We start from the raw sequence: 14,038 nt of genomic DNA on the forward strand, positions 1-14,038 counted from the left end.
GGTGAGAACTGAAATGCAGGTCGGCAAATGCCAAATGGTGACATGGACGGGAGAGAGAGGATGTGGAGAGATTTCCAGTAGAAATCCGCAGATCCGACGCAACATCCGACCAATCTTCAGAGCCCGAGTCCCGCTTTTTCAGGCAGCTATGCCAGCAAGGGCCGCGAAGGCCACTTTTTCACCCCTGTAAGCGACCGCCGTTGGCCGGCCACGTATTACTCTCCATGGCAGTGTGCCCGGGCTCTGTTAATAGGGTGTGCAGAAGCATAACAGATTTGGCGGGACTTTCGTACGTATCTCTGTTAGTGACTTGCACATCCTACCGCAAAGCCACCTGGTTGGCCACAAAAACCCCTGCAACGGGAAAAAGAGGGGGCAGAGGAAGCGTACATGAACCCGGGCCTCCCCAAGCCAGTGTCTTCTTCTCCCGTTCCCCATCTTTTATGTATTCCTTTCCGTGTGACCACTTGACAGCACGGGCACGGTCCACTTCAGTTCGGCCTCCACTTTTGACGTCGTCTTGTTCCTTTCCATTCCTGACGTCCATCCCGTCACCACCATGGTCAACTCGGCGCCCCATACACCACAATCGTCGCATCAATTGGGCATCGACGACAACAACGACCCCGATACTCAAGTATCACCCACACAGCCGGTGTCCTTCTCACGGTCAGTACCCTAATGGCCGCCGAGTGATACCACCATAGCCTCTTGCTGGTGCATCCCTCCGTCCGTTGGGGTGTCGCTTCTCGCGCTGACTCGCAGTGCGCAGAAGACGATCATGGCCGATCCTAGGTTTTGTTCATATCAACCCCCATCCCCTCCCTCCATCCCCCGTTGCCCTCTTACCCTCCCCGATTCATGCGGTCCTGGGTGCTGTGTATTTCCCCGAATGCATGGCCGATCCAGTCTCTTTCCTGACGACTGTGGCTTGAAACACGCGTTCTATGGGTCGAAAGCCATAAAAACTTGCCAACTCCTACTCGTCAGGCACATGCCTGCTGAAAGGACTGGGGCTTCTCGGCAGGGCCGCGGGCAGAGACCGGTGCTTATCCCACTGGTGTCTGCTGTCTTGCCTCCCGTTCATAGAATTCCTGCCGATAGCTACAGTCGACACGCGAGAGCGGTGGGGCCGTCCCCTTTCTGCCCACCTCCCCGATTCGCCGCGGTCCTGGTGCTGTGTATCCCTCGGGATGCATGGCCAGTACCGTTCTTTCCGGTCGATGCAACTTGAAGCCGTGTGTATCTACGGTCGAGAAGCCGTCAAAACTTGCCAAGTTCTACTCATCAGGTGGTGCACAACCTGTTGAAAGGACTGGGGCTTCTCGATAGGGCCGCGGGCGGAGATGCTGCAGTTCGTGGTTTCTCTGCTGTCTTGCCTCCCAGTCGTAGTGAACCAAGCCGACAGTTGTATCTTCACGAGAGAGCGGCAGGGCCGTCCCCTTCTGCCCCCCCTCCAATTCGCCACGGCCTGACGCCATATGTCCATTTTGGTCTATGAGCGGTCCAGTCTCTTTCCTGCCGTTTGTAATTCGAAACACGCGTTCCATGGGCCGGGAAGCCGTAAAAATATGCCAACTCCTACTCATCAGGTACGCCTGTTGAAAGGACTGGGGCTTCTTTGGCAGGGCCGCGGGTAGAGAGGCTGCTTCCAGGGGCAGTGGCCTTTCTACTGTCTTGCCTCCCGTTCATGGAATTCCTGCCGAGAGTTGCAGATTGACACGCGAGAGCGGCAGGTCGCTCGTTTTCAACTTGCAGTGCCCAAGCTTGCCTGATACTTCTGACTGACGGCTTGCTTGATAGTGCCCATGGGTTCTACGGCGACGACATATCGACTGCGTCTGGTGCAGAAAACCATGACCAAGATTGCATGATAGACCTCGTCGCGCGCCCGGGTCAGGCTAGTTGGGAGGTTGAAGGTCTCGCTCGACACACCCCCGACTTGAAGCTGGATTGTTTCGTTGACACGACCGACCGGACCGCGTTCTTTTCACTTCGCGGCCAATGCACCCTCAAGACCGGCACTCCCGCCCATGTTTCACTGTTTCTGTTCATCTATCCGGAAGATATTCAGTCCCTGGAAGTATCATACACTTCAAGCCCGCTTCCACATACCGAGGAGCAGGAAGCAGTACCTGATATGGACAGGTTCATCCGTCTGCGCTTCATCATGACACAGCCGCCCAGTTTGGTGGCGCCCAAGCATCGGCCTCTTCAACCAAAACACCGCTCCGAAGCCCTGTTTGATGCCCTACAATCCCTGGCTACAGTCAAAGATATTTCCTTTTACTTGGATCCGTCCTCCTTGCCAATCGAGATCCAGGCACAGCTGGTCTGTCTCCCATCTATCTTTTCGTCTGCCAACATTCACAGTCGACCAAGAACTCACGTGAATCGTGCATCTCTTGTAAGGCTGTACGGCGGTGCTGGCGGGCAGATTGTCAACCCAAGGACTACGGCAAGCGAAGCCACCCACCAAGAGACGGACGAGGCTGGGCCAACCAATTCCACGCATGCCGCCTCTGGTGTGCTTCAAGATGCTGCGCAAACATCAACTGCAACGCAGACGCGCAAACGATCAGCAAGCGCAAGCGGATTCTTGCCTCCCTACCTCAATCGCCATGATGAACGCGACATCGCAAGTTCAAGCAACCACCGATTCGAATCGGCACAGGAGAACGCTTCCCCGAGTCAGGAGTCAACGCAATTCTCCCTCACACCGGGTATGTTCCCCCAGCCTAAGCTTGCACCACCTTCATGGCACCGAAGCACCCACTAACAAACTTCCTCCACAGATCGAAACGGAAAGCGCCCACGACTCGCAACGCCCTCCGACCTCGACTTGCCCTCTCTCCCGCCCACACCAACTGCTGCCGACTTTTTGGAAGCGTCGACAGACCCTTCAAAGTTTTACACCATCAGGCAACAGTTCCTCACCCGCATTGCAGCCCTTGAAACGCGTAACGAACAGCTCCTCACTCGCAACGTGGCCCTTGAAGCGCGCGTCGAACATTCTTCAAAGCTGGAAGATTGGTTCAGGCTGGAAGTCCGTCAGCGTGTCGGCGGTGAGGTAACCCGTCAGCTTGACAAGCTGCACCAAAAGACGGGTAGGAAGTGGGAGGAAGAAATTAGGCAGGAAGTGCGGGATCAGATCACCGAGGATGTGAAGGAGGAACTCTATGAAGACGCAACGAAGCAGGTGCTGAGGAGGATGGCGACGGTATTGGTGGAAGCGGTGGACGGGAGTGGGTGGCTTGTCCCTGGAAGCACTGCTTGTGAAAATCTTTTGTCGCGTTCCGTCGTGCCTGGTGAAAACGCTCTTTACGCCGCCGTCGCCGATGTGCAAAAGACCCATGCTGAGGAGATGAGTGAGGAGGAGATGGCTAGGGTGATGGATTACCTGGAGCAAAATCCGCTGAGCGCGGTTAAGTACAACGCTTGTGGGGAGACGATGAGGAGGTATTTTGTTGGGCAGTGGAAAGCTGATACGAGGCGAAGGAGGTCGTGGGGGATGGCGAGGTGGTAGCCTGGGAATCGGGGTGCCGATTACCAGGCCGACAACAACTGGACGACTCTTTGCGACATCTAATGATTAACGACGTTTCCCTCTTTTCCTCAAAATTGATGACATGTCTGACCTTGTCGTGTGTTGTGTGCTGCAGTGTTGTGGTCCCATCACTCTGTTTACGTAATTCACGGAGTTCCATGTTCCTACGTGCCTTATCCCTTCATGCAAATAAATAAGGATTCCATCCTCTCTGGGGTGCGTCTATACAATCCAATACTGGTTTGTTTGTTAGTACGGGACCTCGCGTCAACTTTCCTATGCGTTTTCATAGCTAATCAATGCGTGATTTTACCTTGAGTACGCTATTCGTAATATTCGAAATACTATATCAACTCGTACCAATCCCTTTTATCTTCCATACTAACCATTTTGATTTATTCTTACAAGGTTTAGGACTATTATGGATAGAAATCGTTTAGTGTATACTGTGTAGAGTATAGTACAGTAATTGTGTAGAGTATGGTACAGTACCTAGCGAACCGAGCTAACAATTAAACCAGTACTGGACTGTATGTTGAAAAGACAGTAAAGGCCGTGGCTCGTCGAGCATTCATCTTGCCTGGCGTGTTTTCATACTTTTGATTTCTCAATGTCTTTCAAACTGAGCTAACGCTACCTCTTTGTAGTTCCCACATTCCACATTCCACATCCTATTCCCTCACCCATCCCCACTCAACCGTTCAACCTCTTCCATCCCTAACCCAAACGGAAATCCTAGGTACCTACCTACCTCTACCTACCTCCCGAGATACATGAATGAACTGAATCCCTTCAATCGACCCGTTAGACTTAGTCATCCAACTCCCACCCCAAAACCCCGCCCTCCCAATCAAACACCTGTCTCATCAAATGCTGCGGTCCCCATCTGATATTCCGATCCTCAAAATCCGCTCCCGTTTTCCAATCGATCGTTCCGTGACTGATTAACCACCCTTGCGCCCGCGACGACGGGCGAAAGTGGAACCCGTTTGGGTCGTGGGAGCCTAGGTTTCTGCATAAGCGGGGATGGCGGAAGGGTTTTACCTTTGGGTCTTGGTTTTGGTCGAGGGGGATTTTGAACAATGAGTTTTTGTGGATGAAGTAGTGCCGGTGGGCGATGTCGAAGAGGGATTTGATTGGCGGGAGATGCGGTGTGTGAGAAGAGGAGGAGGAGGAGGAGGAGGAGGAGCTGGAGGAGGAGGAGGGTAAATAGGACGATGCAAAAGCTGCTTTGACGAATAAATCTGGGAGGTTGTCGCATGTGGCAGCATTCAGGCGGAATGTGTGAGCGAGAAAGGCACGCAGGAGGTCCTGTCGGAGGGAGTGGGCGAAGCGGCAGGGTGGGAAGGTGTCGAGGTGGTAGTCTCTGAACTCGGAGTTGATGGAAGGGGAGTTGGAGGGAGTTCCGGTGAGGAGAAGAAAGCCAGGGTGAAGGGAGTCTGGAGGGTGTGAGGGGTCGATAGCAGCGGAAACGGGATCATAATCGGGATTGGAAGGGTCACTGGGACTTGTACCAACCAAGGAAATACCATCACTGGCAGTATGTCCCGCAAGGTCCTCATCGGCCCCATTTCCTGAGCCCAAGAGTCTTATTTGATCCGCGGACCAATCCCAAACAAAGTCAGCAAGTCGAGGAACATCCACTACGTTGTTCCGCTTGTGCACTTGATCTTCTTGCCAGCTTGTGTCCGCCTGGCAGTCGTAGCCGGGACAAAGCGGACGATATGGGGCAGAAGAAGTAAGAAGCTCCTCTTCGTTGAAGGGTTGTGCCCATGCTTGGAGAAGAGCAGGCTCAACCCGCTGTTGAGCGGCGCGCAGAATGACGTTGATCCATTCGTATCCGGTGTGTGCATCGGGGTGTTTACCGTTGAGGACGGAGAAAATGGGGCAGGTGCAGAGGGCGGTGTTGGCTAGTGGCTGGAGCTCAGATGAAGAGGACGGATCAGAGAGAGGTGATGAAGAGAGGTAGACGTCCGCGCCATCGGATAGGAGTTGGCCGAGGTTCCAAAGCCAATGAGACATCAAGTCCACGGACGGTTTATGCTTGACTAGTTCCTGGGTGGTGAACTGGGGACAAGCCATCCAAAGAATCTTCTTACCCAGCTTGTACTGATCATAGGGATCGTCCGCACGATCTGGTCTGCCCATGTGTCTGTAGGCAGTCATTGCAGCGAAGGCCTCGACTACTAGAACCCAATTTGCATTGAGCGTCAAACGGCGGACGGCAGGTTGGAAGATGCCATCGATTTCTTGTTCGGACAAATCTAAGCCATACCTGTTGGCTGCGGTAATACCCAAGTTGGCTAGCTGGGCGTCGACAAGAGTATACGCTGGACGAGGCCGTTCGTCAGGCGATAGCCGGTTCCACCCAAGATCCGGGGCGGATGCGGTCTTGATGAAGTTGTCGAGACAGCGGACTTTACAGTTGGTGCAAATGTCGGCGCAAGGACGGATGTAATCTTTGAGGAAGAGGAGGTAGGCTTGCGGGTCGTCGGACAGGTAGAGAAAGACTGGAGAGGCCATGACTGAAAATTGGGTGTTTGATCGATAGTGGAACTAGGGTACCTACGGTTCGTTGAATGGTAGTCGATGGGGGTGTGCAAAACAAATCGAACGGCAGGGCTGTTATGGGCGACTATTTATGCTGAGAAAACGGCTCGAGATTGGCGGTAGGACTCGTCATTGAGTGGTAGGTTGGTTGGGGATATTCATCGATGTGAATTGTCCGTGATGGCGAGGTGTGCTTGATCACCGCCATGGCTCGTCATCACAACTCGAGTGAATAAGTGAATTGACCCACAATGCCTCACGTCCTTTCCCAGCTCAAGCGTCCTCGACATCCTTTCCTTCCAACGCCCTCCTTCTCCTAATCTCAAACCCCTCCAAGATCGTCTCCCTCTGCTCCTTGTGAGTGAAGTTCAACTTGAGCTCTTCCGTCTCTCCCCCTTCACCCTCAACCATCATTCTTTCCGCTTTACACTCTTCCTCCGTCGCCCACACAAACCTCACATGCTCATTCGGATCCATCACCACCTTTGGTAAGCTCTTCCACTTGCCATCCACGTTCCCATCCATCTTCTCTTCCGCATCAGACCCCTCATCGATATCCACCTCGACACTAATCTTCATCACCACCTTCCCACTCCTCGTCAAAAACACCTGCGGCTTTGCCTGTCCACCAACCTGACAAACCATCCTCTTGGGCAGCAGCCCGGCTTCCTCCCACATTTCGCGGGCAACGCCATGTAAGAAGGACTCGTCTTCGGGGTCGCAGGCGCCGCCGGGGATTTCCCAGCGCAGAGGCATCGAGTCGTGTGGGGCGCGTTGGAGGAGGAGGATGCGATCTTTGGCGTCGGGTGCGGATTTGGAGAAGATGAGGGCTCCACCGGCGATGGCTTGGGGACGGATATGTGTAGAGGTACTTGCGCTGCCTTGGAATTGGAGAGGGGTGGAGAGGAAGTGGGAGACGGGGTGGTTGAGGTGGGTGGCGGAGGGGGAGATGGAGAAGGTGAAGCCGCCTTGGGGTAGGGGGCGGGGGAGGGGGGCCATTGTGATTTGGATGAAAGAGTCCGAGTGTGGTAGTGAAAAAGGGATATGGAATTGGTTCTTTTGTGTTTGTAGGAGTTCAAATTGATGTGAGGCTTGGTTGGTGTTGGATGTTTGTCGTTGGGCGCGGCGTCATCCTGGCCGCTGAGAATGGGTGGTCCCGGCAGGCAGCAGTGGCAGCCTCAAAATTGTTAGTGTAGCCCACCCCGCCATCAAATCCAGCCAAGCTTCTCACTTTTTTGATTTCATCTTCTTTTTCAACATCATCTCATGTCACCGTCTACATACCTCTACCTAGACAGCAACCGCCAACAATTCCACCCAGGCAAGCCAGGCCCAGCCAAAGGAGTCCGTCCATTGAAACAAGGAGGCCATCATCGTCACAAGCGGCCTCTGATTCGCTCGCACTGACGCACCCCGTTCATCTCAGGGGACTCCTTGGCTGTCACGGTAGCGTGCCACTGGCGGCCCTAAACCCTTGGAATTGGAGGCTCATAAGCTCCCTTGTCCATATCGACCCCTGGATTATGGGTTTGATCTCCGCTCGACTGCGCTCTTGTGGCGTCGCACCTTTTGGGCGAATGTGACCGTGTCGGGGATTTTTACGGAATCTGAAGACCTCCCAAGATAGAAGTCCGTCAGGTCTGGATGAGTTCGGAGGTTCTTCACTAGGTCGAATTGGGTTGGTTGTTGGTGGTGTTGCTGCTGCTGCTGCTGGGATGGATTCGGGATGGGATGCCTACTAGTCTGGTGGTATTCGACGGAAGAGGAGATATCCGATGAGATTCCGGATATGAACCAGCTACGTCCGCTATTGCAGTCCATTCATCTATGGTCAATTTCATTCGGGTAGCATGCCATGGGTCGCCATGTGGTATTCTCGATTCTGGGCTGTCACAGTCAAGAGCTCTCGGCATCCGGTCGACGAGAGGCAGTCCTCCACCCACCTCACACAATCCCTTTCCTGGTACCAGACATGCCGACCAAGAAGATTCATGATCTCGTATCGTGAACTTCTGCCACTGTTTTCTTCTTTTTGTTTTCTATCTTGTTATTCTTTCCTTCTTCCATTTTCATTTCTCTCCTCTTACACCGGCTACAATACCTCTTCCCGTCTGTTACTCTGGGACCGGGCCGACGTGGTGGAGCGAAGTGACTCGGATATCTCAACCTCATCCCGTCCAGACCGCACGCAGTCAACGATCAACATTCTAGGTTGACTTTTTCATTCACTTGATCATCATAGTACGCAGGTCGTTACTCACTGTCTTTTCTGGAATTTCCTTGTTTCATGCTTTGGCTAAGATCGGCATATCTTTCCTTCTTTTGTAATCCAATTTTCTCAGTCTTTGACGTCCCATGCCAATCATCTGGCGATAACCCTTTGAGCAACCAGCTGCCGACATGGCGGCTTTTCCCTTTTTATCAGCCTCTTTTGTGCTTCTTCAACTGGCATTAACATGTTTGGCCCAACATCTGAACCTTACTACTGGGCCATTGCACCTCACCGGCCACACCCCCGGTGATGGCTGCGTCCACCTCCCCATCATCCACTCTACCAACACCGACCACTTTGCCCGTCGTGGCATCCAACTCGCTCTCAATAATCGGTCTGACGTAGCTTACTACGCCCAACGTACGTTCTTTTTTTTTTGCTTTTTTTTTTTTTTTTTCCTTTTTTTTCGTTCCCTTCCCCTCCCCATTACTAACCCCGGTGGCAGTCGAAATCGGCACCCCCCCACAAACAGTCTACACCCAACTCGACACGGGCTCCTTCGAACTGTGGGTAAACCCGGACTGCACCACCGTCTCGCCCTCCGACTCTTCCTTCTGCGACCACATTGGCTTCTACAACGCCTCTCTCTCTTCCACGTCCAAATCCCTCGGCACCAGCAAAACCCTCCGTTACGGCATCGGCGCCGCCAACATCTCGTACGTGACCGACACCATCTCCCTTTCCGGCTCCTCCACTTCTTTGAAAGATATCCAATTCGGCGTCGCCACCTCCTCCAAAGATGCCTTTTCGGGAATCCTAGGGATCGGCTACGGCCAGGGTCTAGCGACCAAATACCCCAATTTCATTGACCAGCTGTACGCCCAAAAGATCACCAAGGTCAAAGCATACACTTTAGCGCTAGGATCCAAGACTGCTCAACAGGGGAGTATTGTCTTTGGCGGTGTGGACACATCCAAGTTCGCCGGACCGCTGGGGAGACTACCGATTATTCCAGCCGAAGACTCGCCGGATGGCGTCCCGCGGTTTTGGGTGCAGATGAACGGGATCAGCCTCACGCCGCCTTCGGGACAGAGCATGGGCGTTTACGAGGGGAGCAAAATCCCGGCGTTTTTGGATAGTGGGAGTACCATGACGATCTTGCCGCCCGCGTTGGCGAACAAGATTGCCGAGGACTTTGGGAGCCCGGAGATGGATGCGAATGGGTTTTATCGAGTCGGGTGTGGGTATGTGGAGATGAATGGGACGATGGATTTTGAGTTTGTGGGTGCGGGACAAAAGGTGACGGTTAGGGTGCCGTACAAGGAAATGATCAGGGAGGTGGGACAGGGGGAGAGCAAGATGTGCTTTTTGGGGATCATGGGCAGTGAGAGTTTTACGTTGTTGGGGGATACGTTTTTGAGGAGTGCTTATGGTGAGTTCAACACTCTCTTTTTTTTTTTTTTTCAGTAGAGGTATTTCTCGGGTCAATGATGCTGACAGAGAGAAAAGCCGTGTTTGACTTCCAAACCAACTCTATCTGGTTGACACAAGCCACCTCATGCGGTAACACACCCGCCGCGCTTAGGGATGTTACCGATTTGTCTCGCGTGGTAGGGAATTGTCAGATACAGCTGGGTGAGAAGGAGGCGGTGGTGGATGTGGTTTCGGAGACGTCGATTGCGCCGCCTACTGGTTCGACAGGCGACACTGATGGTGTGACCGGGACGGGAGGAAATGGAAGTGGAAATGGGGGGACGCGCACGGCGTGGGGGTTTGTCACCACGACCTTGGCGGTACCTATGGCGACAGGTTTAGCCGGTGTTGGTGGAAGTGGGAGTGGAAGTATGAGCGCCACTGCGTTGGATTCCTCTGGGAGAAGTATGGCCGGTGATGTGGTGTTGAGCGCCGCGGTGGCTGTTGGTGCTGCGGTGTTGGGAAGTCTGTTGTGATCTGCTGCATTCTGAGGTTGCATAGCATGGCGTGTTCAATTGATTTCCTTTCTGAACGTGGTCCATCAATATGCAGTGATGTATGTGTCAAATGAGATGAATGAAGTGAAGCGATTCACGGTTTGAGAGTGGCAGACATAACCCTAACCCGTGTTCGTGGCACATGGTTTGGGTTTGGGCCCGCGAGGCACAGAGCCGCGACTGGAGGAGTCAAGCTGAAAATATCGGACGGATGACGTTTTGTCAGCGGCCACGGAGAGTAGGTATCGGTGCGACCCTCCCTCCCGTTCAAAGAAACATGTGGATAGAGTCAGAAGTGATGTGTGGGTGCGTGGTTCTGGCGGCAAATCTTGGGGGGGTTTTTTTTCCTATTTTTTTTTCTTTGTGGTGAACCGACCAAACGGGAAGACGGGGAGTCATAAAAAGAGAAAGAGAAAAGAAAAAAAAAACAAGGCTCATCATCTGCCCAGCAAGGTGGTTTAGCAACAGCGATGAACCCATTACAATTGCTGCCCATCGAATCCACTGTTGTCCACTGTTTTCCACTCTAGCATGCACCCGTACCGGGAAGGGGGGGGTTTAGCGAACAGTAGAAAAATAGTTCGAAATTTTCGAACAGTGAATTTACAGTTGATTTCACGCTAAACGTTTACGAAGCGTTGATCAACGGTTGATATTCGAGCAACCGTTTTCAAATGGTTGATATGTATAAACGTTTGGACGTGGATTAATATTAAAGTAATATTTATAAGGTAGGAACTGTTTATAAATAGGAAGGAGGTACTGAACTATCAATCTACTATATATTTACAGTAGTAGGGGTATAACGTTCAAGTTAGTAAAACATTTGTGGGCGTAAACGTTTAATAAGGGTTGGGGCCCGGTATAAAACGTCTATACGGACTTCGCATATAGTAAGCACTTCCCGCCGGGCGCCAATACACTTCTTCCTTAACTTTGAATCTCAACCCGATAGGCCACTTACAACCGCCCGCCTACTTTATTTCCTTATACTTCCGCTATTGTCGCCCGTTCCTATATCCTATATGCCCGTTTTCTTTTCTTTTTTTATATTATATATTACTAATATCTACTCCCTCTAGTTCCGGGCCTATAATAAACTAGGTAATATTTGCCGAAGTTCTAAAGGGTTTGAGTATAAGTATTATAGTAGTATATAGTATAGTTATATAATATATTAATAAAAGGAAAAGGAATAAAATAGAGGTAATCCTAACGCTGTCCTCGCCGCCTTCCAACGCTTAGCCAATTAAACTAAGGTTTCCTCTACCCCCCCTTCTGGCTAAAGTGGCCTATAGTAGCAATAATAACTATAATAGACTATGCCGCCCGTACGTACTTAGAATATAATATCTAGCTATAACTCTTTAAATATCCTAATTAGGAATTTATAATTATAGTAACAATAATAATAGTAATAGCAACAGCAATAGACTATACCGCCCGTACGTACTTAGAATATAACATCTTACTATAATTCTTTTATATATAGGTCCTAACTAGGAATTCATAGATATATAATAATAATAACGGCTCTAGTCTCAATATTAGTATACCTAGTTATATCTTTAGTTTTTATTATATAGCTAATAATATAATAGAGTAGAGAGGTTGCTTTTTCCTCCGGTTATTTTAGATGGAAGGCTCCCGCAAAGCGTCGGTGCCCGGGCGAGTAAGCCACCGACGTAATAACCGCCGTCTAAGAAATAGAAAACCTTTAGGCAGCCTATATAAATAAGGAGTTACAATTAGAATACTTTATTTATAGAGAAATTAAAGATGTCCGTATTACTCCTATTATAAAATTTATCTACGGACTAAATATAGTATATTATATTTAGTAATATAGCTTATAAATTTTAATATAATATATATAATTAACTTTTCTATAAACTCCCGAGGATATCTTTTGGGAGATAGGACGGAAGAGGTTAATTAATAATAACCGATGTTTCTAATTCGAAATAATCCGAAGGGCTCTAGTAAGTTTAATATTATATTCTCTTATAATATTCTCTTATAATGTTTTCTTATAATATTTTCTTATAATGTTTTCTTATAATATTTTCTTATAATATTTGCTTACTATATTTGTCTATTCCGTCTAGTTATATATTGTATTTATATATTGTGTTTGTTGTACTAACAGTTGTTTGTAGGCATGGTTGAAAGATTGGACTGTAGAAGAGACGGGTAATATAGATATTATAAACCCTTCTATTGGAATACCGGAAGATATTATCCGAAAGAAGGTATCGGATGCCTAGAGTTGGGAGAATTTTTATACCGCCTACAATTTTATTAAGGATTTCCTTAATAGTGAGAATTCCCCTCGTTCTAATTGTGCCTATTGTTGTAGTAAGTTTATATTATACTTCTATCCTAATAATTATATATTAATAAGCTATTATATATAGAATACTAGTAAGAGTTTATCTTCTAGTATATTTTTTATATCCGGGATAGTACGGTAAATCCGTTTAAGGAGAATACGCGGAAGAAAACCCTTATTAATAATTATAAGGCTATTCCGTCCTATAAATATTTCTTTACTACCGGAATTTCCTAGTCAAATTTTAAAACCAAAACGCCTACTAAGCGTAGCCTTCGTACGAAGGTAAATTATATCCTATACTATTTATTATATTTTATATTATATACTACGTCTTATATTATATATTATTAATTATATCCTACGCTAAAATATTTATACTAATTTATATATAAGTATAGAAGGTGTCTAGGGAGTCTTTGATTGCTAAAATGGCTATCGCCCCTATCCCCGCCGATTCTGAAGACGAGGATAAAAAGGAAGCTTAACGCCGGGCTTTAGCTTAATAGAAGTAATAGAAGAAGAAGGAGAAGGCGGCGAGGAAGAAGGAGAAGAGGGCGAGGAGGAAGGCTAGGAGGGCTAGGAGAAAGAATGGGGAAGTGGATGTATCGGATACTCCGTCTAAGAACGAGAGTTCGGAGTTTAAGGATAAGGAAGAGGATAAAGGGTTGTTTATTAATTAATTTATATCAATTGGGCTAGTTCGCTTTATTTCTTTTTTTTTTTAGTTCATTTTTTCTTTCTATTATTACCTCTATATTATTATCATTCTTTACATATTTAATTCTATTATTATTCTTAGAGAAATAGGCGTAATAAATTGAAGTATATTGAATATATAATGCTACTGGTTTGCCTATGTATATTGATGAGCGAGTAATGATCTGCTATAAACCAATTATATTACTTTATATAAGCGTGCACGACTCTTCTACCTAAAAAAACCAAGTATATAGTAGTTTTATTACTTTTTTCTTAAATTTTATACTCTTCTTAAGGTTATAATTAGTCGGTTCGTTGAGTACTTGAATTAATTAACGGCCGTACGTTAGCCGCAACTTTAGCTAGTAAAGGGAAAAAAAATCTTAGGATTTTTGAAATACTAGGCAGCCGCGCCGCGCTAGAACTTCAATTATTGTATATTAACCTCAATTTTATTACTATTAATATTGCCCAATATTCGTATGTCGGGAATACGCCGATATAGTCGTAATTTGTAAAGTTGAACTTCCCCTAGGTTGCCCGCGCTACTCCTAGTGATTGAATATTAACGCCGCCTTAATCCTTTATTACCCTGCAATAGTATTCTCGGGATAGTAATTGTATTAATTTGCAAGGCTTATAGCGGTAGTAGTTTAAATGGAAATATTGTAAGTGCGTAGTGAGTAATTTAGTTCATCGACCTAGTTAATTATCCTAAGTATTGA

At 48.6% G+C, this 14,038-nt stretch overlaps 4 protein-coding genes across 4 annotated transcripts; 2 read left to right on the forward strand and 2 right to left on the reverse strand.

Moving 5' to 3' along the window:
- Positions 1–424: 424 nt before the first annotated feature.
- Positions 425–3,638, forward strand: NCU09152 (hypothetical protein). Its single transcript, XM_953151.2, has 2 exons — positions 425–2,723; positions 2,796–3,638. The coding sequence occupies exons 1-2, from the start codon at positions 1,871–1,873 to the stop codon at positions 3,524–3,526; spliced, it is 1,584 nt and encodes a 527-aa protein (XP_958244.2). The 5' UTR covers positions 425–1,870; the 3' UTR covers positions 3,527–3,638.
- A 719-nt stretch (positions 3,639–4,357) lies between these two features.
- On the reverse strand, positions 4,358–6,070 carry NCU09153 (hypothetical protein; the record flags this gene model as incomplete). The annotated part of the gene is made up of 1 exon (XM_953152.3): positions 4,358–6,070. One exon carries the CDS (start codon positions 6,068–6,070, stop codon positions 4,358–4,360), a length of 1,713 nt encoding a protein of 570 aa, XP_958245.3.
- Positions 6,071–6,370: 300 nt separating this feature from the next.
- NCU09154 (hypothetical protein) lies at positions 6,371–7,096 on the reverse strand (the record flags this gene model as incomplete). Its single annotated transcript, XM_953153.1, has 1 exon — positions 6,371–7,096. The coding sequence occupies one exon, from the start codon at positions 7,094–7,096 to the stop codon at positions 6,371–6,373; it is 726 nt and encodes a 241-aa protein (XP_958246.1).
- Positions 7,097–7,432: 336 nt separating this feature from the next.
- On the forward strand, positions 7,433–10,289 carry NCU09155 (hypothetical protein). Its single transcript, XM_953154.2, has 3 exons — positions 7,433–8,729; positions 8,815–9,741; positions 9,819–10,289. The coding sequence occupies exons 1-3, from the start codon at positions 8,498–8,500 to the stop codon at positions 10,256–10,258; spliced, it is 1,599 nt and encodes a 532-aa protein (XP_958247.2). The 5' UTR covers positions 7,433–8,497; the 3' UTR covers positions 10,259–10,289.
- Positions 10,290–14,038: the final 3,749 nt, after the last annotated feature.

The sequence above is a fragment of the Neurospora crassa genome, linkage group III, assembly GCF_000182925.2.
Source record: "Neurospora crassa OR74A linkage group III, whole genome shotgun sequence".
NCBI classification, from domain to species: domain Eukaryota; kingdom Fungi; phylum Ascomycota; class Sordariomycetes; order Sordariales; family Sordariaceae; genus Neurospora; species Neurospora crassa.